General features: G+C 39.1%; 2 protein-coding genes and 1 long non-coding RNA gene across 3 annotated transcripts in view; 2 read left to right on the top strand and 1 right to left on the bottom strand.

Annotated features, from left to right (window-relative positions):
* Window positions 1-26038, top strand: part of LOC143858074 (epoxide hydrolase 3-like) — a 45433-nt gene that overhangs the window by 9957 nt on the left and 9438 nt on the right. The window lies entirely within an intron of this gene.
* LOC143857750 (uncharacterized) lies at window positions 1105-5213 on the top strand. The gene is made up of 2 exons (XR_013238745.1): window positions 1105-1390; window positions 4893-5213. It is a non-coding gene; the product is annotated as an uncharacterized LOC143857750 (long non-coding RNA).
* Window positions 4780-7532, bottom strand: LOC143857749 (peroxidase P7-like). The gene is made up of 4 exons (XM_077368212.1): window positions 7303-7532; window positions 5705-5896; window positions 5356-5521; window positions 4780-5265 (listed from the first exon to the last, which is right to left on the bottom strand). Exons 1-4 carry the CDS (start codon window positions 7513-7515, stop codon window positions 4874-4876), a joined length of 963 nt encoding a protein of 320 aa, XP_077224327.1. The 5' UTR covers window positions 7516-7532; the 3' UTR covers window positions 4780-4873.

Here is a 26038-nt window from a genome sequence, read left to right as displayed (position 1 = left end):
ATTGTTAAGCCATATAAACCAATTATAAACACTACAAACCACTGGTAAACCTAAATAAACCACTACTTAGGATTATAAACCATTACTGAGGATTCTTAACCAAAGAAGCTATATAAACCACTTATAAACACCCACTTAGTGGCCTTCAGTAGTGGTTTATCGTAGTGAAATAGTGGTTTAACTTAAGAAATTAGTAGTTTACAGTAAAATAACAATGATTATAAAATGTTTAAAGTAATTTAAATATGATTAAATAGTGATTGAAGGCTTTGTGCAATGGAAGACAGTAGTTTAACAGGGAGAACTTTCATTCAAGTTTGTAAACATGCCTTATAATGGAAAGAGAAGGGAGAGGGCTAGAAATACACACCTTTCCATTGAATGAATGCTTTGTGCAATGGAATGGTGGTTTGTAGTGAAGGTTTTTGCGATTTCGGAATCCAATAACGTTTTTTTGCAATTGTTGTTGCAAATGGAGGCGTTGTGCAATGCAAGTAAGGGTTTGACATCTAAAAATGAGGCTTTCAGCAATAGAATGGAGCTTTTGGCATCTAACAATGGAGGTTTTTGGGTTTTTCAGACGTACGTTTTTTTTTTTGTAGGTAGGAGGAAGAAGAAGAAGAGGGAAAAAGGTGGGTTTTGGGATTTGTATTGTAAATGTAATCATTTCAAAAAAGGTGATTTGAGAGAGAGAGAGAGAGAGAGAGAGAGAGAGAGAGAGAATCAAGGACATTTTAGTCATATACACTCTTGATTGGTGATTTAGAACCCCTCTTGACACGTCATAGTCAGTAGAAAGCCCATTTATTTGGTCATTTTCTCATTTAAATATTGGCATGTGGTCTTGTCTTTTCCGCCCAACAGTAGTATAATATAACCCTTTTTTTAATGCAAAATGTGGTCTCGTCTTTAATGCCTTTTGTCACGTCAAATCAAATTAAGAGGTGGTGTATTATTCTATAAGGTGAATAAAAAAACAACTAGCACAGCTGGCTACTTGCCTAGGGTTTGTATCGTTTTTTAATGCAAAATGTGGTCTTGTATTTAATGCCTTTTGTCACGTGAAATCACATTCAGAGGTGGTGTAAGATCAAAACACAACTAGCACATCTGCCTACATGAGGGTTTATACGTTATGCTTTTTAACACACTCACACTCACTCACTCTCTCTCTCTCTCTCTCTCTCTCTCCTGTAGTTTTTACAAATTAGGATTTTCAGAGGCTAAGATTGAGAAGTGAGAACTGAAGAAGAATAAGATCTCCACAGCACGCGGCCACGCCTCCACGTCCGCAAGACCACTCTAACTCCGGCGATTGTCATCGGCCACGACTCCAACTTCGTGACTCCACCCACGGCTGTCATGGCCACCACTATCTCTGTTTTAAAAGGTACAAAATGGGATTTCTCACTCTCTCTGTTTTAAAAGGTACAAAATGATTTGTTTTCTACTTTTGTCCACTTTTTACTCCTAAAATACAAGCTGAAATGGGGGGTTTATAAACTTGTTCTTGTCTTACTCATTAATTCGGTTATAACCGAAGAATCGATTTTTTTTCGGTTTCGGTTCAAGTTCGGTTAGAACGTAATTCGGTTCGGTTTCGGTTTTCTTTTTTCAGTAACCGAAATATTTCGGTTCGGTTATTTTCAACTATTTCGGTTCGGTTTCAACCGAATGAACAGCCCTAGAGAATTCCCTCTTGTAAATTCATCCAAGGATAGAGGGATTTGGATAGGGCTGCAAATGAACCGAGCCGAGCTGAGCTTTGGGGTGTTCGGGCTCGGCTTGTTTAGTTTTTAAGAAGGCTCGTATTCGGCTCGGCTCGTTTAGTTTTCGAAAAAGCTCTGCACGGCTCGGCTCGGCTCGTGAAATATTCGAGAAAGCTCGGCTCGGCTCGTTAAGTGGAACGAACCGAGCTTAAGCTCGGCTCGTCTCAAGAATGATAAAAACATATATATGTGGGATTTGAACCCAAGCCCCCTCTAAATCCGGTGACTTAACCACTCGGCCAAACCTTCATTTGTAACAAACAACCCACATTCTTTTATTTTATATATAAAAAACAAATATAATCCAAGCTTTAAAGCTCGGCTCGGCTCGTTTTTGAACCGAGCCTAAAAAGCTCACGACCTTTTCCGAGCCGAACTATACAAAGCTCAAGTTCGGGTCGTTTATTTTGGCGAGCCTAATTTTTGGGCTCGGGTTCGGCTCGTTTAGTAAACGAACGAGCCAGAGCCGAGCTTTTAACCAGTCAAACCCAAACATGTTCGCGAGCCAGCTCGGTTCATTTGCAGCCCTAGTTTTGGAAGCTTGATCACCAAGTTTCCTTCTCTTTTGACCTTCACATTGTAATTTAAAAATTCAGGGCTAGCATTAAGTTTTAGAACTTACTGTGCATGGACGAATTCTAGGTACTCGCTCTGTATTGCACGATTCTACTCATAACCTAAGGAATCCAAGCCTTTTAGTTGTAAGCTGATTCCATATCAAGAAGTACTCGATGTCGACACTCTTAAATGATCAACATGATCTGAATGTCCATTTGGACATACCCTGATTTTTTTTGAAGCCACTCGAAACATCAGATCCAAATGGGGACAACAGCTTGTACATCAAACTGTGCTCCAAGTTGAAGTTTAGATCCTCCTCTTCTCCGTACCAATTTATGTAGTTTAATCCACATTTTAAGAAATCCTTACAGATTACAAAGTCTTAACAAGATTTGAGAAGTGCATGTTGATGTTCTGTTCGTCTGAGCTTGATTATTAAGATGCAGAACCGAGAGAGCCCCATGCGTTTGAAGTATTGCGAGCCGACCCTATCAAGACTGATTCAGTGAAACACAATATCAAAACTCACCCGGAGTTAGAAGAATTAAGGGCAATCTCTAGAGAAATCCAACCAGCTGACAGTCCATCCTACTCTAGTTCAGAAATCTGAACTTAGTGACTAATTTTCCAATCTCCTTGCCTCTACAAATCATATAATTGCTTAGGTCATCACTTCCATGATTGGTCACCAATTCCCCTGTAAGTTATTTTACATCACTCTTGGACGTTGCTATATAGGATGAAGAAAATTTTGAATCTCTTTAATAAAAAAATTCCTTTTATCAGTTTACCTCTTCTCCTCTTTTCTTTGTTTATTCTTTTGTGTTTTTGTTTGGGTTTCCATTTGTTTATGTCGGTAAGCTCCCACACTAGAGATTTGATTACATGATTTGTTTGATTCTAAAAATAACCACTTTCAGATTACTCCTCCTTTCTCAATCGAACTCAAATGTGCATACAACCTACTTTTTCGAGATTTATGGGTGTTGTGCCCATTGAAGGTTCTTAATTCGAAGAATAAAGACACAATCAAAATCTCATAAGCCACAAAAGTCGTATTTGGGAGAAATCTTCCTATACAATCCGATAAAGGAAGAGTTGCCATTGGAATTAGGTTCCAGGACCCAATACCAAACATACATCCCCATATTGGTTTGTTCTATATATATACTAGCATCTATCTCATGCCTGCCAAGCTTCATTCTGCTAAAGCAAATAGGAAAATTGATTTTCTAGATATGAGTTTTCTAAATGCAATTCTGTTACTAGAAGTACTAAAAAAATTCATTTGGATTCTTCGTTCCAAATTGAGAATCTAGAGAATGATTTAAATTATGTGTAGAGAAAAAACTTGTAGGGTGAATAGATATGTCCTCTCTTTTTTTGTTGGGTAGAAGAGGGAGAGGAGAGGGATGTTATAGGGTGCTAAAATCAAGGAAAAAATATTTTTTTTCATGAATTTTGTGCAAGCTTCTTTTTGTGTGTGTGTGTGTGTGTGTGAGAGAGAGAGAGAGAGAGAGAGAGAGAGAGAGAGAGAGAGAGAGAGGAATTATTGGCTTCTAAAGAGATAATGTGAGGAATTATTGGCTTCTAAAGAGATAATGTAAGAGATTTTCGTTTTTACTTAAGGGGAATATTGTTTAAAAAGGAAAATGATATGATTAGTATAATTAGATAATATTTTCAAAACTATGCAAAGAAGATATGAGAGCCGAGGAGTATTCTAGCTTTTCATCATTTTTATGTAATTGGGGTATTTTATTTATTTTTCATGACTTACTGGTATATTGGTCATTTTTACCACGACCAAGGAGTATTCTAGCTTTTTTATCATATATGGGGGTATTTTGATCATTTTTTTTGTCTTAAAAGTATTTTTGTCATTTTCCATGACGCAGGGTATTCTACTCAATTTTACCCGATACGGCATATTTTGATCATTTTTTATTACATGGGTATGTTGGTGGATTTTGGTTTTGAAAGAATTCAAATCCAAATCCAAAGAGCATCTAAACAAGAGATTTTTTTAATTTAGATTTGAAATCCAAATCTTTACATGGTCATCCAAACGACACTATTTATAAATTTGCGAATTTTAAAATTATGAGATTTGATAAATCCAAATTCAACTCCAAATCCAAATTCAAGGTGCATCCAAACACAAAGGTTATTTAATCATGTCTACTTGATCATTTAGTGTAACTAGTCAACTGGTTAAATAAAGGGAAATGATATCCAGTGTTTTGATAAACATGCGCTCCACTTGTCTGTCTTGTAGTATTTAAAGAGCTTTTTGAGAACTGTAATATCCTCTGAGATCTCTTTAAATACTACACGACAGACAAGTGGAGCGCATGTTTATCAAAACACTCTGGCGCTGATATCATTTCCCTACATAAAAGCATAGTTTTCATAGATAAATCTCAAACAAGCACATAAATAACTCCCATCCAAAACTCTCCTTTTCATCTGTTTTATTGTTAGGAAACACAAAACCTATAAAACCCAAACAGGATATATGAAATTCAATCCAAGAATGATCCTTAGTTCCTTCTCCTGCAGTTTTTCCTGATCTCCCCATTGGAACCGGTGAGAGGTTTGATGTCCCCCATCTTTATCATGGCTGCGACGAAGTCGGAATTGAAGGTGCCTGGGTTGTTGCTATAAGTCCTGACTTGGGAGTCTGTTGATCCGCCATTGAACAATTGTTGATCAGAGTGAAGAAGGCCCCTCCGATTAAAGAGGTTCTTGTAGTAATTGTTATCAAAGGCTGTAGGCGTTTGAAGATCTAGAGGCGCCAAGTTATTGTCGCCTGAACCTGAAGCCCTTGGGCAATTTCCCTGTCTTGTACTTGCGAAGGTGCTATCGATGTTGCTCTCGTTATATATCCTATTTCTAAAATTTGTACACCTTGCTTGTCCAATGGTATGTGAACCTATTTGAACGAACTCATATGAGAAAGAGGGAGAGAGACAGAAAGAGAAAGATAGAAAACTAGAAAGCTAGAGAGAGATTTTATACGTACCAGCTAAGGCGACCATTTCCCTAGCAGATAGACCTTGAGCACTAAAGCTAGAGATTAGGTTGCTGAGGCTAGAAGTTGGAGGGGGAATGCTGTTATTAGCTGCAGCTTGGCTAGCAGTCCTTGCATCTCTTCTCCCAAGTTTGACATTCCAACTAGGCCCTCCAAGCTACACCACATACCACATACCACATAGTGACTTTAACATGATAAGAAATCTTTACTTCAGAGATATGAACAATAATCAAAGAAGAACGTGCAACAATAGATGTTCTCCTTCTACAAGACATCAGGTCAATCAAGACCATCTAAATGAGACATTAGGCATCGAAGGTAGAATTTAGTTACTTACTATGACGACAGAGTCTCGAGAGGCAATAGCCAATATGTCGGCACATGACACAACTCCTGGGCACACCTTCTCTACATTGGACTTTATATTGTCCACCACGTTGAATCCTCTAGCTGAATTCCGATTGGGAGCGGCATTTTTCTCTCCGATGAAGTTTGATGTGTCGTCAAGAAGGAGCGACCCATCGCAGCCCTACACCAACACAATTGGAAGGTCTGTAAAGTATGAAAGTATAAAAAATTAAGGCTTTTAAGATTGTCATATCAACCCAAGTAGGGCCATGTACCTATTTTAGGAAACTCCCTCTACATGAAAAGTTATTGGGGGGGGGGGGGGGGGGGGGGGGCGGTGGGGTTTGAATACTTTGCTTTATTTGCACAAACAGTCTCGTAGTTTCACAATTTACAAATAGAGTCCTTTGAGTGAATTTTGCAAATCAAGTCCTGCCATCAATTTGTGACCAAAATGCCCAAATTTTTTACTTATAAGAGACCCAATTCAAATCCATGCATCAAGTGAGACCCACAATTTTGCCTCATGCTTTGATGTGGTAGGTTCCACGGAAGATCCCTGTATATGGTGGGTCCCACAAAGACGTAAAGGTGGTGAGATGGAAGTACCACCCCTGATAATTGCAAAAACCCCAATAGCAGCTTCTCAAAAAGTGAGCTGCGGTTAGATCAAATATCAAGGAAGGGATGATGAGTATGCCTTTGTAGGCCCGCTCATCATGTGATCTCTCCCCTTCACATGCACATGTCTTACCGAGATTTTATATGGTGTAAGCCCTTATAGTCCCTTATTTTTTTAAAAGTAATGTACGACCCACACTTTTTACTGATCCAAACTGTCCATTTGATGGGCCATAGAAGAAATAGGTTGTGCCCTAAAAATCATTTCCAGAGGATGATCATAGCCCTTCGATCTATATAGTTTTCCATAATATGAATTTCCTCAATAGATCGAAGGGCTATGATCATCCTCTGGAAATGATTTTTTCGGCACAACCTATTTATATCATGGCCCATCACATGGACAGTTTGGATCATCGTATGTGTAGGCCGCCGGGCAGTACTTTTAGAAAAATAAGAGACTATAAGGGCTTGCACCATGTAAAATCTCACGTTTTACCTGTCAGCTCTTTTCTGTAAATTACTTAATGACACAAGGAAATTACATTAGAGCACCATTAGAAAAGTCCACGTGGCTTCCCAAGATGTGCCTTTGCCTTTTTTATTGGTGCAAGTAATGGATCACACCCAAATTCATACGGCTTCCAACCACCATAACAAATGAGGGCCGTTCGGGAATAATATCATAAATATTAAAGAGTGATTTACTAGGGACCATCGCAGAAAGCATTTCCCCGGCGGGGTGTTGCATGAGAGAACAGCCACTTCAGTAATAAGACAAAATCTGAGCCTATTTGGCTGCTCTCTCATGCAACAGGCCACCCGCGAAATGACTTCTGCGATGGTCCCAAGCAAATCCCTATTAAAAATTACTATCTCTCTATATCACATAACTAAACTACATACAATCGAAGCATCCTAAATCCTAAAATCACTCTCTAGAAAGACATAACCATAAAAAATTACATTGACAAAGCAATCATGGAAGAACAGGCGAAGAAGTGATGCGCCCATCCGACGCTCATTTTGTATTGCAGAATTGACGGTACACTTCACTGTGGTAAAGAGATTTGGGCAAGAATTCGAGTAGAAACTGGTGGAGAGTTGGGCAGAGGAGGTGCCCAAGAAGAGCAAGAGAAGAAGAGCCAAGGTAGTAGAGAGCAAGGAGAAAGAAGCCATAGCTTGCTAATATTGGAGAGGAGTGTGGCAAAACATGTGTGAATCAATCTTATATAGGGTCTAATTAAGAGGCTGCGGTCTTTATCCAATTAATATCTTTGGCACCGGCAGTTCACCTACTCCATGCGACCACTGCATGGAACCTAATTACGTTCACATTTACGTTTGAAAATTAGGTCCATAAGGATAAACAAAACACCTTTATGTTTTTGGCAGACTGATGAAGGGGTTTGAAAATGAGATTGGTTATTAGTCAACAAGAATCATGATTTAGCCAAAAAGTTTTACTTTCCTAACACTTTTTTCTATTAAACTCCAACCTACTTAACAAAACGCCTTTGAATTACGCTCACCCTACTTTGTTTTTGCATTCTCATTCAAACTACAATCATTTTAATATGAAAAATATTACGACTATATAAAAATATTTTTGAGTAGTAAAATCTTTATTTTTGAATTGATCTGAGGGTATATTCATTGACAATGTTCAGCGAACTAGTTAAGGATCATATGAATTTTTTTTTGAAGTTACAGATTTTGTTGACTAGGCTGTTGATGCAGGTGCATCTATGCCGTTCGAAGGCCAAAAATTTCAAATCCATGATCGAGCCATTTTGGACCATCGGATTACAAACTTGATAACATGCATCGACAATCGGGATCGAGATTATGCGAGATGATATTCTTTGAAGGCCAATCAAGTTGAAATTGCCACGAGAACGGGATGGCATAAAGATCAACGGCTCACGTTTATCCCATAGGATTAAGAGTTTTACTTTTATAGAATTCTAGTTTAATTAAGATTTCTTAGTTAGGACGATTTTACTAGAAAGTGGCCATCCAAAATCTCAGAAGTTTTAGGAATTTGAGTGTTTTTAGAACTTTTTAGAGATATTTTAGGAGTTTATCATATCTTTTGTTTCCTAAATTTACTAGAAGTAGGAGATTGTGTTCACTCAGGAAACGTCCATTAAACTTCTTTTGTTCGGAAGAGAAGTTGTAAGTTTTCTTCACGAAAACTTCGATTTGTCTTTTATCTATCTAATCTGTTTTATGCAGGTTTTAAACTTGTTTTTATGCAAGTTTCCATCCCCATTGATGCAGCCGTTCCTGCTTCAAATTTCAGCCATCGATCCACTATCCCTAACCTTGATTATCTCAGCCCCAAACAACGCCTGAGAAAGAGTTTCTTTCTCAGCCTATAGCCACCATCTTGCTGTTATCTTATTAACCCATTTGTTTCAAGTAAAACCCACATATAGAACCGGACACCCCTTATTGTCTCTTCTAACCATTCAACACCTCATATCAAATCAGCCGAGAACATCTTTTTTCCCATTCTTCCGTTTCTTGTTTCTTTCCCAAAATCAGTTTCTTCTTTGAACTCCTACTGCCTAAGAACCATTATACCCTTAGCCTTTAAAGAACTTCCAAAAAGGATTTCTATTAGTTTTCGTGCCTTTCCAATATCCGCCCCTACGTCAGCTGTAGAGCAAAAGGGGTAGGGTATTGATAGTGTTAGGCCCAAAATCGGTAACAGATGAGGCAGTGACGAAGGAGCTGATCTGGCAGGTCCAAACTACTGAACTGATTGAGAATTATGATCTACACAGAAGTACACGAGGTCAGAAGACCAACCCGGAGTCGTAGCTCCGGACGGGCCCTTCGACACTCAAGTCAGTATTGGGCACAAAATTGGGAAAACCAAAGCTAGAGATGATGGCTTTTTTAGGGATTCGGTCCCCCTTCTTGGCATTTCTGAAGGGTATTTATAGTGAAGGCCTTGGGTAGTTGGTTTACCTGCCCCCAGACAGGTGTCAGCCCATGAGTGGACTAAATTTTATCTGCCCCTAGCAGATTACCTGTGAAATTCCAAGGGTAGGCCTGTATACTATTCTAATGACAACTTATGAGGAGGGAAAATTAGGTTACTAACAAGTTTTAAGCTTTTGAAAACTCTAACCCAATTTTGAAGAATTAAGAGATCAAAAAGGCAATTAAGCATACAAGTTAAATCATAAGTGCAATGCAAATATAAAGCAAGAGATAAGAGAGAATGCACCCGAGATTTAAAGTGGTTCGGTCCTCAAAACGCGAGGCCTACTCCACTCCACCAACCAAACCCTTGATGGCTTCACTATGTTGATCTTCTTAACTTCCACGAAGATTGGTGCCAATTACAATTCCAATTGTCTTTAACCTTGGTGGCAATCCTCACCACGGAGAGTGGGCTTCGCTTCTCCGAACACTTGCCCTAATACAATCATTTGAATAAGAAAGAAAGAACAAAAAATCTCACACAAGGGTTTACAAGGTATGTAGAAGATGTACAATTTTGAGCCTAATGATCCAAATCCTAATTCTAGAGGATGAGAGGCATAAACACGCTTGATTCACTCTTAGGATGTTCAAATAGAGTTTTTGAGTGTTAGGATTGATGGTTGGGAAGTTTAGAATACCCATATATATGTATATATATAACCCAAATATGACCGTTTGAGTGGCATAGTGGTAAATCTGGCAAAATCCCCAACGATCATAATTTTGTTCCCGACATAGTGGTCTCGGAGTTCCGAAAGTTTTTCTCGAAGTTCCGAGAATTTCTCTCGGAGTTCCGGGAATACAAACAGAAGATGGAAAAATGCTACTGGACTATTTCTCGGAGCTCTAAGGAATTTCTCGGAGTTCCGAGCTCAGAGCTCCGAGAAGCCTATATGCAGCTGGTTTTTCAATTCTTTTTCTTATTCATTTGGGCTTCCAACTCTACACCAAGTTGGGATTGTTTATGAGGGTTCCAAAGTGTTGGAACACCATAAGGACAATCTCTTAAACATTTAGGGGTGTGTGTTTTACTTTATTTATGCCTCTAAACACCTAAACTAGGATTAGATCTTTACATTCTAAAACGACTTCGATCTTCAATTGCGATGCTTGAAGTCTTCATGCGTCTTGGATCTCCGATGTCTTGGCCTTCCGAATGTGGTCCAATGAGAGCTTCTTGGCCTCAATCCAAGCAATCTTGTCTTTATACAATCATGATCTACAACTTAGACAATCAAACACATTAGTGATAAAAAATCACTTGTGTATTGGAATCATCAAAAGAAGATGGGAATGCCAAGGTGAGAACCATTGAGCTTACAATCTCCCCCTTTTTATGATGACAAGCACAAGAGATTTTCCAATAAAAGCACACATATATTTTCTTACACTAGATTTTTCTCCCCCATTGGCATCATTAAAAAAAATGGGGTAAAAATAAATCAAAGGGATGGAATTTACAATTTTAAGCTCCCCCTTTTTCAAGGAAAAAGACAAACATAGAACTCCCCCTATTTAAAGTTTTTATTCAACACAAGAGGGGATATTTAAACAACCATACAAAGATATTCAATTTTAAGTGCAAGCCCCTAATCTAAACACATATGAAGAGGTATAGGGGCTTTAGGAACCCAAGCTTTCTTGGTTCCACCACAATCCCTAATCGTAGATGAACATTGGAATTGGTGGTGACCACTGATTCCACAATAATGGCATCTAACATGAGGGTTAGATAGACTAGTCATATCATAAAATACATGATTAGGTCTATGACTAGCCTTTTTCAAGATTATGTCAATAATTTTATCACCATTTAAGAAACCATGGAGATATAATGTTAACCTTTCATTTTCATTATGAAGATGGGTTATTTGATTTAAAAAATCATTAGTGTCATCTTGATAAGATTTGGAAGAGCTTGTCACATTATGAAATTGTACTAATTGGCAAGATTTCTCATCCAAAATACCTTTAAGGGTTTTAATCTCAAGTTTAAAATTTTCAATTTGTTCTTGAGATTTAGATATGGAAGAAGATGACTCATTTTTCAAGACATCAAGTTCATTTTCTAATTTTGAAATAGATTTTTTAAGAACTTTATTTTTTAAAATTTGAGAATGCAAGGTAATGCATAATTCATCATAAGATATGTTTCCACTATCACTACTTGATGAATTACAAGAGGGGTTAGAATTTACATCATCTTCATGGGTGAGTACCATGAAGCAAAGATCATCCTTATTAGCTTCCCCTTCACTTGAGCTTTTTTCGAAGTGCTAGAAACATCCCAAGCGGCTACAAGACCCTTGTTCTTCTTCCAATCCTTCTTCTTTCCTTTTTACTTCGAGGAAGATGAGTTGAGAAGAGGGCACTCCGGTCTTTTGTGTCCCGTCTTCTTACAATTATAGCATCTTATACCACCCTCAACTTCACTTTCTTCTTCTTTTTATCCTTTTTGTGCTTCTTTCTCCATAAGCTTTTGAATTTTCTCAAAGCTTCTTCTTCATCACTATCCGCCTCATTTGAGGAAGATGAGTCCGCTTTCACCTTGAGTTCTAAGGATCTACTCTCTTTTTCTTTCTCTTTTGGCTTCTTCTCCTCTTGTCGGCTAGTGAGGAGCATCTCATGAGTGTGTAGACACCCTCATTTTGCTACACTTTAACCAACAATAACCTAATATATTGATCCGTGGAATTTCATTGGTAAAATATGCATCCTCAAATTTTCTAAAAACCAAAATGATAAAGAGATGTACCTGGTAAGATGATTAGATCCGAAAAATTGAAAAAATGCCCTGATTGGTGACTATAGAGTATTAAATCCATGTAAGAGTCCCTCTATCATGGATTTATATGTTTTAGGTCATTAATGTCTCGATCTGACTTTACGGATCTTCAATCGGGACAAAATAAGCTAGGGTCACTTCACAGCCCGGGACCTGATTCCATTCCGAGACCTTATTTCCGTAAATCGTTAGATCAAGGGCAGATCTTGACCTGGGCGTCTTTCTTTACCAAGAATTTATGATCATTTACTCAAAATAATATCAATCAAGGTTAATCTCAAATCAGGATTAAACATTTGGTTACTTGACTAAGTAAAAAACTAGTGAAAAGTCACAGATCAAGGAGGGAGAAGCGAGATCCGTCAAAATCATCCCATTAAAATCATTGATAGCAGAACTTTTTGATGTCTCAATCATTGTCAATATCATGGTTTAATGGTTTTAACCGTTAACCCAAAGTTGATCGAATCTGTTGGTTCGTTTATATCGCCGATTTGCTCGATCTTTGGAAAAACGATCTACAGGCGGATATCAGGAGCCCTCACTGGTCAAAAATTTCAAAATCAGTATTTCTATGGCAATATTGGGTTTAAAAGAAAGAGAAAAAATCAACGATTCCAACGGCGAAAGAATTATCAAAATCGGACATTAAAATCTCCTGAAAACCGCATTTTTCGATTTTCACATTCAAAATATTTGAAAAATCTTTTACAAAGATTCTAGGAGACTTGGAGGCATCATCTCATCCATTCTTTTGATCCCCTAAGGATTGCAATTGATCTCAACCACCCAATCTTAGTCCATATCTTTGTAAAGATTTCAGGATATTTGGAAACCTCATCTCGCCCGTTCTTTCGATCACATGGAGATTGCAGTTAATCTAAGCCATCCAAGCTGTTGCCATTCTCAACAAAGGCAACCAATCTGGACATTTCCCTTGTCTTGAAATTTGCTTCCAAATCCGCAAAGATTCCAAGGACAAGTGGCATCATCCTGGACCTTGAATTGTTCCTAAATCTTTAGTGCTTGATCCTGGCCGCATAAGTGCCTGCCATTTTGAACATGGCCATGGCTAAAATAGAAGATGCCAAAAAAGAGGGAGAATATTCTAGAAAAATTTGATCTTGGTCATTCATTTCCCTTCCTTTTTCCATCACTCAATCTCTACCCTACACCTCTAGAACCCAAAGATGGCAACTCAGCTCCTCCCTCACCTATAAATACCCATGCTCTCTTCTCCTCTAGACAATTCAATACTCCAAGAGAGCCGACGAAGAACTCTCTTAGCCACTCTTCCCTCCAAAAATTCGTCCAAACCCCCTCACTCCCTCATTTCTTCTCATTCGCCCTCTTTGGTTGTGGAATCACTAAGGAATCCGTTCGAAGTATCTTCAAGGAATCATCTAAAAATCAAGGATCGACATCAAACGGCAAAAGAGGTAGGTCTTTTATTTTTCAATTAAAAATTCATGGCATATAAGGCTGGTATTCATGCATATCTCTCTTAGTTTATGTCTCTCTCCATCCCTCTTCTGTCTATTTTTTTTTTATCAAATACCCCAACCCACACCATATGCCGCACCCCCAAAGCCACACCCTAAGACTGCACCCCTAGTCTGCACCCCAACTCGAGTTAAACCCGAGCCAAATCGAATCCAAAACCTCTTAGGGTCCCGTCCCCATTCGACTATGCTTTAGGGTCCCACATCCAACCAAACAGCCCCCCTCGGCTTAGATTAAATCCCAACCCCACACAATCTCCATCGCCCAATCTCATAACCATCACATGCCTGTAGCTATAACTTCATAACTAACTTCAGCCTAGACCTGGCAAACGGGTAACACGCGCGGGTACGGGTACGACCCGTGCGGGTACGGACCCAACGGGTATGGGTAAAAAATACCCGCGATTCTGTGGGTAGCCATTTCATGTACCCAGACCCCACCCGGGCAGGTACGGGTCAACCCGCGGTCACCCGCAAATCCCGTAAATATATATTGTAATAATTCTGTGATTTGACCGTATCCGTTTTTCCGGTAATTGTCATAACTTTCTATATTTTATTAGTATTTTTTTTGTAATTTTACAACTTTATAACCCTTTCTAGGTAATTTTTCATTTAAAACTTTATAAACTTTAGCTATTTTACTTTTTCTATGTAATGGCTTTTTTTTGTTTGCTAGCAGCATTTGCCATTGCGCAAACTTTGCACCCAGATGGCCACATGCCGAGAAGTTGCCATAGGAGAAGTTTGGCAGCAAATTATTATAAAATAAAAAATAGAAGGAAATGTTATCAACACTCTGTTTTCTTATGAGCGCACTCTCACTTTATTAAAAGTATGGTATGGCCCACACCATAAGATGATCCAAACCGTCCATTAGATGGGCCATAGCCTAAATAGGTTATGCTACAAAAATCATTTCCATAGGATGATCCTAACCCTCCAATCTGAATGTTAGAGGGTTGATCCTAACCCTCTATAGATCAGAGGGTTAGAATCAACCAATGGAAATAATTTTGGGGCATAACCTATTTAGGCTATGGCCCATCTAATGGACGGTTTGGATAATCCTATGGTGCAGGCCATACCGTACTTTTTATAAAGTAAGGAGTTCCCTCATAAAAAACACTAAAACAGTAGTGCTGATAACATTCTAAAAAAAAAAAAAAAAAAAAAAATACGGTAAAAATGCGGGTGCCCGCGGGTTGACCCGACCCGACCCGTGTTTTTGCGGGTTGGGTCACCCGCGGGTTAGATTTTGACGGGTCACTAAAACTTAAACCCGTGCCCGCAAATTTGCGGGTGGGTCGGGTCGACCCGGGCACGGTCGCTTTTGCCAGGTCTACTTCAGCCACCTCATTCACCCATGGCATAAATCCCAAAAGTTACATCCCATGGCCCATGTTCTCATCCCATTCATACCATCAACCCATCCATAGCGCCATCTCACCTGACCATGTGCCGTCAGCCCTCTTATCATTTAAATCATACCCCATGTCTCCCACCCATAACAAACAGCACATGCATTCCTTCATTAATGTCACATCCCTGTAACAACCAATTCGAGCATGCGCCCTACCCCCCATGGCCATAAGCCACCAAACTTGCCATCCCAGTGGTCTCGGCCAACAACTGGCCTATGGCTATCAACCCAACTCCAACACCTACGCCATCAGACTATGCCATGTCTATTAATCCCATCATCCCCCATCCTCTATATCCATAGCCGAACATCAATCTACATCCATTATCTATTCCACCTCCACATCTATTACCTACCCATTAATTCCATCAGAACACATCCACACTCATGACCATTAATCCTAATATCCACACCCATATCCATACATCCATAATTCACATGCCCCCCACCCATTAATTCTAGCACTGCACCCCACCACCCTATCCAAACCCAAGCAAACCAAATTGAAATATTCAAGTACACCGTGTGATTCCCAAAATTACATGTGTGCACATTTAACCACCAAAAATCCCAATCGAATCCAACCGGTCTAATCCCTACTCAACCCGAGTCACACACATCCAACCCCGACTCACCCCGGTTCAACCCGAACCACGCCTAGCCAATCCCAACTCGGTCTTACCCAAGCTGCACCCAAGCCAAGTCTAACCCGAGCCGCACCCAACCGGATCCAAGTTACACCAAACCCAAACCCAATCCCTCAACCAAGCCAATCCAACCCAACCCGGTCCAACCCAAGCCAACCTGAACCAACCCGGTTCAGCCCCAACCAAGTTCAGCCCCAACCCAACCGGTTCAACTCAAACCCAGAACCCGATCTCAACCCCAACCGAGCAGCCCTCATCCCCGTCCCATGTTCCACAGCCATATATTTTACAGCCACATAGCCCATCCCCATCCCGTAGTACGTTATCCATAGCCCTAATCGGCCTCACCTCGCCCACTACCTCGGTCCAATCCAAGTCAACCCGGTTCAGCCCGTCTAATCTGGACCCAATGCAAGTCAGCCCGGTCCAAGCCGGACCCAATCCGAGCCATCCCGGTTCAACCCGGACTCAGTTCGAACCAACCTGGTTCAACCCAACCCAGCCCAGACCAGCCCCTCAAACTCGATTCAACCCACCAGGTCCAAGGTTAACCCGACCCGAACTCGGATTTGCAGCTCGCACCCCACCAACACATGATCATCATAACATCCCATGGTCATCTACCTCCAGCCCTATCTCTCATCCAATGACCCAACACCCGTCCGTGTACTTCATCAAACCCATGCAGCACCCTGTAATTCGTATACCCAATCATGATACATATGCTCTCCCCCTCCATCCTCAACAGTAAATCATCTAACTACAGGTCCATTACCCCATCCCCATGGCCGTAGGCCTATTACCCCTATACCCATAGTTAGTATCCCATCTCACCGCCGAATAAGAATTAAACCCAACCCAAACTATTTCAACCAGACCTAATTGGTCCAGCACAACCAAACCCATATGGGTTCCACCCCTAACCGAGCTTAGGCTGACCTCAAACATGCTTGGATTCATCCCAACCGAACTTAAGTTGGAAATCAAATCATGGGATGTTAATCATGCATGTAATGTGCACAATCAACGCCATCCCAACAGAACTATTTCCACCCAAACCCATGCGGGTTCCATGTACCCAGTTCCAACCCAAATCAACCCGAGTTAACCCGAGTCAACCCAATCCAACCTAACTCTACCCAACCCAAGTGGACCTTCATCCATGTCCGAGCCCACCCAACTCAACTTGTCCTATGCCCATTCCCAAACCCAATTGGTCATATCCCCGAGCCTAATTAATTAGCCGAACAACTTTTGGCCGAATCTTACGGACGATTCCTCCTTCCAAGTTCCCAAAATCCCACTCCCAATCTAAATTCCCCATCCAAGTTTCCACTTCTCAATCCTAGCTTCCATAGCTAATCCCAAATCTCAGTTCCAATTCTCAATCTCAACCACCAATCGGAACTACGTGTGGCTTGATCCCCGCGACGGGGTACGTAGGCAATTTGGCAAAACCAAGTTCAGCCGCACCTTTCTCCATCCTTCCTGTTCCCTCACACCCTTCTTCGTCTCTTCCATCCCTCTTTCTATCCTTTCTCCCATTCTCAAATCATTGATTGCATGTTTAGTTCTTTGGTCATTTCGCATGATTAGTTACTTTGCTTCCCATGCTTAGTTTCTTTGCATGTTTTAAAAATGGCATGTTACTTGTCTTTGACAGAAATTGCATGTTTAGTTATTTTGTTTGAATTGGGAACTCTTTGAAATTTGAAATCCTTAAAGAACCTAAGAACTTTCACCTAATTGGAAAATTACAATTCAAGATCAATTGTAAAAATATTTTAGGTTCTAAACTTAGAGGTTGCACTTTAGGTTCCCCAATAGAATCTTAGAGCCCAAACTTCATAAATATACTGAAAATGCAACTTAGGTCCATTGCATTAGATCTAGGTTCATATAGCATAGGTCATTCTAAGTCAAATCAATTAATTAAATTCAACTTAAACTAAATCTCATCAAATCTCATAAAATGTCAAATCACTCATATAGGCATCTAAGCATTCTAGCTAGGCATTTAGGATCATCACTCCTGGCCCGCATGAGTCTAAACTGTGAACGGCTAAAAACATTAGAATGCATCTAGGTTAATAAAGTTCACATTCACCCCCTTTGTTAAACCTAAATAATTAAACCTTTCAAAAGTTAGGTAAGGTCGGTGCTGTACACTTCGTGCGGTACACCTTCCGACTTCGTAACCAGGTAACTTACCCAGAACTCAAAGCGTAGACCAAATTAACAGAGTTAATCATGGGTCCTAGATCCCTAATCTAGGTGGCGACTCTGGTCAGTTGCTTCTTTCGTGAAGTTAGGATTTTTATCCTAAATTTCTGAAAAAAGCAATCATATTCAAATCCAATGGACAAAGGCGCTATCATCATCGCAAAACACACCCTCGTGGGCCACCCCCCCTCGGGATGGGATCCACAGAGTGATAAGAGATCCTACAAGCTCCTCCATAGTTAGCGTCTTGAGATCCTTTGATTCTTGTATGGCGGTGACCTTTGGATCCTAATGTGGAGGAAGTGACCTAAGCAACTTACTCACAAGCTCATCAGTAGGATAAGATTTACCAAGATTGGTTAATTCATTTGATATTTTAGAAAATCGGGTATACATTTCGGAAATACTTTCATTTTGACCCATTCTAAACATTTCATATTTGCTCTTTAACAAGTTTATTTTGGAATCCTTGACTTGTGATGTTCCCTCATGGGTAACGGCAAGAGTATCCCAAATAACCTTGGCGGAATAAAAAAGAGCTACTCTATTAAACTCCTCCATAGATAAGGCACAAAACAAAGAGTTTATAGCTTTGTAATTTAAATTTGCATGCCTTTTCTCTACAACATTTCATTCTTCAAATGGTTTGGAAGGCAAAGTGTATCAATTTTCAACAATATGCCAAAGCTCCACATCTATAGAGAGAAGATAGATGCGCATCCTTGTCTTCCAATGTCCACAGTTGGACCCATCAAAGAAAGGAGGTCTAGTTGTGGAATGGCCTTCCGGAAGTCCGATTCATTTATGTTTGCCATTTCACAATTAGAAAATTGTCAATGATCTTATGATCTTTCCCTTGTTAAAATTTTAAAAAAAATTTACCAAAGATTTTAAGAAAAGAAAATCTTTTAAGAGCCAAGGCTCTGATACCAAGTGAAATTCCAAGGGTAGGCCCGAATACTATTCTAATGACAACTTATGAGGAGGGAAAATTAGGTTACTAACAAGTTTTAAGCTTTTGAAAACTCTAACCCAATTTTGAAGATTTAAGAGATAAAAAAGGCAATTAAGCATACAAGTTAAATCCTAAGTGCAATGCAAATATAAAGCAAGAGATAAGAGAATGCACCCGAGATTTGAAGTGGTTCGGTCCTCAAAACGCGAGGCCTACTCCACTCCACCAACCAAACCCGTTGATGGCTTCACTATGTTAATCTTCTTAACTTCGGCGAACATCGCTGCCAATTACAATTCCAATTGCCTTTAACCTTGGTGGCAATCCTCACCACGGAGAGTGGGCTTCGCTTCTCCGAACACTCGCCCGAATACAATCGTTTGAATAAGAAAGAAAGAACAAAAAATCTCACACAAGGGTTTACAAGGTATGTAGAAGATGTACAATTTTGAGCATAATGATCCAAATCCTAATTCTAGAGGATGAGAGGCATAAACAAGCTTGATTCACTCTTAGGATGTTCAAATAGAGTTTTTGAGTGTTAGGATTGATGGTTGGGAAGTTTAGAATACCCATATATATAGAAAACCCAAATATGATCGTTTGAGTGGCATAGTGGTAAATCTGGTAAAATCCCCAACGATCATAATTTTATTCCCGACATAGTGGTCTCGGAGTTCCGAGAGTTTTTCTCGAAGTTCCGAGAATTTTTCTCGGAGTTCCGGGAATACAAACAGAAGATGGAAAAATGCTACTGGACCATTTCTCAGAGGTCCGAGGAATTTCTCGGAGTTCCAAGCTCAGAGCTCCGAGAATATTCTCGGAGTTCCGAGAAGCCTATATGCAGCTGGTTTTTCAATTCTGTTTCTTATTCATTTGGGCTTCCAACTCTACTCCAAGTTGGGATTGTTTATGAGGGTTCCAAAGTGTTGGAACACCATAAGGACAATCTTTTAAACATTTAGGGGTGTGTGTTTTACTTTATTTATGCCTCTAAACACCTAAACTAGGATTGGATCTTTACATTCTAAAACGACTTCGATCTTCAATTGCGATGCTTCAAGTCTTCATGCGTCTTGGATCTCCAATGTCTTGGCCTTCCGAATGTGGTCTAATGAGAGCTTCTTGGCCTCAATCCAAGCAATCTTGTCTTTATACAATCATGATCTACAACTTAGACAATCAAACACATTAGTGATATAAAATCACTTGTGTAATGGAATCATCAAAAGAAGATGAGAATGCCAAGGTGGGAACCATTGGGCTTACAACCTGGTTACTCCTGGGAGCGGTGTTAACCTATTAGTGGGTCCTCCCTTTTGTGGGCCACGTGTCAGCAATCAATTGGGGGTTATTTTTCATACCCCATCATTTGCCCCCTGGTTCCTCAAGTCGTGTTGATGGCTTGGGGAAGCATGAAAGAGTACTTGGGAGGTGGATCGTGCAGAACTGTAGATCATATTTGGTTTGGACGGAAGGACAGGGCCTCGAAGTGAAAGTCTCTGGTCGGCGGAAGTGGTCTGAACGGTTTTCGACGATCAACATTTCCAAGTGGAATTCCTGTCCGGCCGCATGTTCTGAACGGCGTTGGACGAGCAGACGCATCGAGTGAAATTTCTGTCCGGTCGCCCGTTCTGAACGGCTTTGGACGAGCAGAAGTATCAAATGGAATTTATGTCCGACCATACATTCTAGACGGCTATGGACTAGCAGAAGATCATAGTGGAATATCCTGTATGGCCATACATTCTGAACGGCTTTGGATGAGCAGAATATTGTTGTGGAATATCATGTCCGGCCATACATTCTGAACGGCTTTGGACGAGCAGATTATCGCTAGTGGAATATCCAGTCCGGCCTTACATTCTAAATGGCTTAGGACGAGCATAATATTGTAGTGGGATATCCTGTCCGGCCATACATTCTGAATGGCTTTGGACGAGCAGAATATCATTGTGGAATATCCTATCCCGCCGTACATCTTGAACGGCTTTGGACGAGTAGAAGATCATAGTGGAATATCCTGTCCAGCCATACATTCTGAACGGCTTTGGACAAGCAGAATATTGGAGTGGAATATCCTGTCTGGCCATACATTCTGAACAGCTTTGGATGAGCAGAATATTGGAGTGGAATATCCTGTCTGGCCATACATTCTGAACGGCTTTGGTCGAGCAGAATATTGGAGTGAAATATCCTGTCCGGCCATTGTAAGCCTAAGGGCTCATCCTCTTATCTTGTTTTGATGATCAACAAATCTAAATTGATTAGTTCTTTATAGGCTAATCGTTTGCCTTGAGTGTTGTGCTATGGACAAAAAATTCACAGGATAATTTATTATAGCACCAACATATAAAGATGGCCTATGCTGGAAATAAACCTAACAAAGGACAAAGGAGCTAGAGCACACTTAGACAAACCATACCTTGGAGGATCAACCAAGGAGAAGCTCAACACAATCATCTCAAGGCATTGAACACACAAAGGAAGATCACGAAGGCCAAAGCTTGTGGATCACCAACCTGAAAAGAAGCTTGAACCAACACTTGAAGATATCAAGCATTGAAGCTCAACCATAGAAGATCCCAGCTCAAGAGAAGAGTTCAATGGAGTGGTAGAAAGGGTAGAATGTATTTCTATCTCTCTTGCATTTTCTCTTGTCAAGGCACATTATTTAAACCCCTAAAACTAGTGAAAAATAATATTTTGTAAAGAGACTACAACACACCCTTCATTGGACTTAATTGGAATAATGAATGACCATGTGCTGTCCTCACATATTTGGACCCTCATGACATTCCATTTAACATGATAAAATTGAGTTCCAAAAGCCCAAATAAAAACAGTACTAAAAACAAGAATAACATGCTGTTCATAGGCTTCTCAGAACTCCTAGATTTCTCTCGAAGCTCCAAGTTCGGAACTCCGAGAAATGGTCCAGGGAGTATTAAATGGAATCTGGTTGAATTCTCGGAACTCCGAGACCAGTGTATTTACAAAAAAAATATAGCCGTTGGAGACTCAGCGGCTACTTGACTGTCTGACCTAAAAATAACCGTTTTGCCCCTAAAACGGTCATATTGAGTTGGGACACTATATATACCCATCAAATGGGTCTAAACTACATGATGAACATTGTCCAACTCTAATAAACCCTAGAAATTCATTTGTGAATCATTTTCGGGTTAATCTCTCACCAATCCTTCATTGTGTCTTGACTTTGGAAAAATCCACTTGAGTTTGGTTAGGCTTAAACATGTTTATCTTTGAGAGCATCCTTGGAGCTTCAACTTGAATTTGTAGCCTATATAGAGGCAAAGCTTTTATCTTCTTCTTTGAAAAACGCTTAGATCTCAGCGGTGTAGGAGAGATAAGAAAGGTGGAATGGCATCCTCATTTAATTCCCTTGGGTTGTAAAAGCCTCGGAGCCAGGCGTTGTAGAGGCCTCAATAGTAGAAATCCTCAAGTGTGACCTTGAGTAGAGTGGAGTAGGCCGTTGGCCGAACCACTATAAATCTTTGTCTCACTTGTGTAATTGGTATTTCTCTCTCCCTCTCCCTCTCTTATTTGTGCTTGCATTTTTACTTAGAATTTAGTGAGTTAGCATTGGCATTAAAACTTGAATATATTTACATTGCTAAATTGGCCACCTTAATCTCTTAATTAAGTTTGTTAATCAACAAAGGTTTTGAACTTATAATAACTTGTAATATTTGTTTTATATTCAACTAATTAAACTTAATTAAGAAGAACATAAAACTAGGGTGATTTTGGTAAAAATTTTTAAAAGGTAAAGGTTTTATAAACATCCTATTCACCCCCCTCTAAGTTGCCAAACCAAGTCACTCCTCGGATTTCAATTGGTATCAAAGCTTAGGCTCTTGATTAAGACCCTAGCCAGTTAAGAGTTAAACGATCTAATTTTTTGCAACTTTAAAAGATGGGATCTAAACAACCTATTTTAGATGGTTCGGATTATGGATCATGGTTGATCCATATGAAGACATATTTAAATGGTCTAGATAAAGATACGATGAAGGTAATAGAAAATGATTTTGTATTAAATATTAAATCTAAAAATTGAGTGATTATGACAACAACTTATCTTCATTAAACACTAAAGCCCTAATTACAATTTGTTGTGCCTTACCTCCCTCCATGTATGATAAAGTATCCTCTTGTACAATTGCAAAAGAGATTTTGAACAAAATTGAAAAGGTTAGTCAAAGTGAAATTCTATTCTTGATTGGAATACTTGATGAATCACATAAAAATACTTTAGAAAATGTTGATTTCACTTTTGAAGAACTACAAAGTGCATTTCAAGAATTGGACAAGAAACTTGAGGATCAACTAGCCAAAAATTCAAACTTGAAAACCTAACTTGCTAGTATGAACAAGGAGTTTAGTTCATTAGAAAAAGATCATGCATATCAAAGTGAGAAAATTGAAAAGCTAGAACATGAAAACAAACTCCTTAAAGATGAAGAAGATAAAATCAAGATTTTCTCATCTCTTAAAACAAATAATTTAAAAATAGAAATTAATGACTTGAAAATCAAGAATGAGAATATTTTGTTGGAATGTTATTGCTTGTCATCATAATTTACAAGAGAATGCTATTGCTTGTCATCATACTCACTCTTGTAAATCATCATGTTCATCTTGTCAATCTACCTATTCATATGCTTCTTGTGACTATTGTGGTAGATATGTACATTACAAATCTAGATGTACACTTAGATTTGTAAAAAATAGTAAGTTTGTTTGGGTTAGAAAAGGCTTATCCTATAGGACCAACTTGAGTGTAACCAACTTGGTTTGGATTCCTAAACCCCCAATTTGATCTAATCTTGCTTATCTTAGATTTAGGGGATGTGCTTAATTGAAAATTATTTGAAAACTTGTTTGCATAAATACCTTGTGTTTATTCTTATTTGATTCTATTGTATCTATGCATATTGGTTCTTAAATGATAAATCCTTTTGTAAATTCAAAGTCTATACACTTAAACTTGATCACCATAAGACTTTGCTATATTTAGCTAAATTGAATACCATTTTAGAATTGTTAGTCTAAGTGCCCACATTCACAATCACTTCAAATCAATTGTGCACTTAGTATTCATCCACATGTAAAACCACAATAGAGCATTCAATATGAAACCATAATTGTGCTTATAGGAAAATCAACCATACCTTTCTGCCTAAGGGTGTCAATTTTGGCTCAGGCTCGGAAGCTCGCTCGAGCTCGGATCGAATCCTTAACGAGCCGAGCCGAGCCGAGCCAGCTGACCAGGCTCGTTAAGCTTAACGAGCCGAGCCTGAGTTAGGCCAGGCTCGGCTCGGCTCGTTAAGGCTCGTTAAGAATTTAATATATTTAAATATATATATATTATATATTAATATATACACTAAAAGGGTTGTCCAGGGAGTGAAAGGGGGAGGCAAAATATGTCACTTCTTTTTTGGAACCCCATTTGTTACTTGGACCACCCCCTAGTGTAAAAAGAGTAGTAAAAAAACACTAGATAGGGCTGTCCAGGGAAGATGAGGGGTGTGAAATTGATATAATTCGAGCTCGATAAGGCTCGCGAGCCTGACCGAGCCGAGCTGAGCCGAGCCTGGTTCGAGCCCGAGCCGAGCTTTTGAGCTTAACGAGCCGAGCCGAGCCTGGCCAAGCTCGGCTCGGCTCGGCTCGTTTACACCCCTATTTTTGCCCATGTGTTATGGTAGTTGCAAATAGTTAAATTATATGATTTTATCACATCACTCTTGCAAAACCAAAAAGAGAAGAGATCCATAGGTTTAAAGACTTGAACTTAAATGAAATTTTTTGGCAATCAAATAGTACTTGAGCAAAAATTGAGAAAATGCCAAAGTATTATTCTTTGAACTCTATTTTAGACAAACATGGCACTTGCTAGACAATTGAGTACTTAAATTGTTTTAATATATCTTTTCTAGCAAAATTGAGGAACTAAATGCTATGTCTAAGAAATCACTTCAAATTCTTTCTTAGACATCTTTGTGTGCCATAGGTAAACAAACATGTTTATTACTTTGCATCTGGTTGTCCTATAAACCCATTATATTACATGCTTAATGATTGTCACTGTATGTGACAAGAATCATAGATAGGTTGAAAGTAATGTACTTTCAAAGACCTTTAATTGAATAATCTCATGACTAAGATGAACCTTAATATGTACCGATATTTTATATGTATTTTGTTCAAGTAGTCATGATAGTTCATATTGAAATATATGTGTCCAAGATAGTGTCACTAGATGATTATATCCTTAGTGTCATTGGATCTTTCCCTAGATTCTTAAAGAATATATTGTGTAGGAAAAATTAAAAATGGTCTAGATTCAATGTATTTAAGTAAAATTGAAAATATCTTGTGAATCTAGTATCTTATTTGGGCATATTTCACCTTGGTGGTGATACCCTATACCTTGTGATGGGAACATGTGTCTCCCACACATTTTTATTTTCCTATGGGCTTATGCACTTTGTGCCTAATGCCTTGTCATTTCACTTGTGGTTGTGGATATAGGTAAGTGTTTGGACCTTGCACATTATTTGTAATGATTATCTTGTCCAAACATTATAGACTATCCATGGAGGCTTTGATATGGATCATATCTTTTTTCATGTGGTATACTCTCACCCTCATGGATCATGGATGTCTCTCTAAGATATGGTATTTTATTGACCATTCTCACTATGTATTAGTCCTATAGAATTGAACTCAAATTGGTATATATATAGTCTATAGTTATCACCCCTTGTTTGATAATATCTACACGTATGAGATGTTAAACCTTTATCTTAAAAGTCACTCAATTGGTACCCTTAGCCTTCTTAGTTTCTAAGAGGGAGACGGTGCATTCACCCTAATTAAAATACTTAACCATGTGACATTGTGCCTACATCTCAAACATGAATAGATATACATTTATATGTGATCTCCCTAGCTAGTAATGTATGTTACATACTTAGGGAAGTAAAGCTTGAATTTGAAAATATGATATCACATTTAGAGGGAGCATGAGCCAAAAAATTGTAAATCTTTTGTGCTATGCTTGTTTATCATGATGAGCTAGACCATGGCTATCATTTTATCATGATAAATCGACACTTGGAGAATAAGTGTTAT

The sequence above is a fragment of the Tasmannia lanceolata genome, unplaced genomic scaffold, assembly GCF_043159265.1.
Source record: "Tasmannia lanceolata isolate RefF3 unplaced genomic scaffold, GAP_Taslan_0.1 ptg000025l, whole genome shotgun sequence".
Classification (NCBI taxonomy): Eukaryota; Viridiplantae; Streptophyta; class Magnoliopsida; order Canellales; family Winteraceae; genus Tasmannia; species Tasmannia lanceolata.
Note: the sequence above shows the minus strand (reverse complement) of the source record. Positions and strands in the feature narration are given on the sequence as shown.

Coding starts and splice junctions, on each gene's coding strand:
- LOC143857749 (XM_077368212.1), bottom strand. CDS start 7,515: ATGGCTTCTTTCTCCTTGCTCTCTACTACCTTGGCTCTTCTTCTCTTG. Junction 5,897..7,302: donor TCCATGATTGCTTTGTCAAT/GTAATTTTTTAT, acceptor GTGTTGGTGTAG/GGCTGCGATGGGTCGCTCCT. Junction 5,522..5,704: donor CTCGAGACTCTGTCGTCATA/GTAAGTAACTAA, acceptor TATGTGGTGTAG/CTTGGAGGGCCTAGTTGGAA.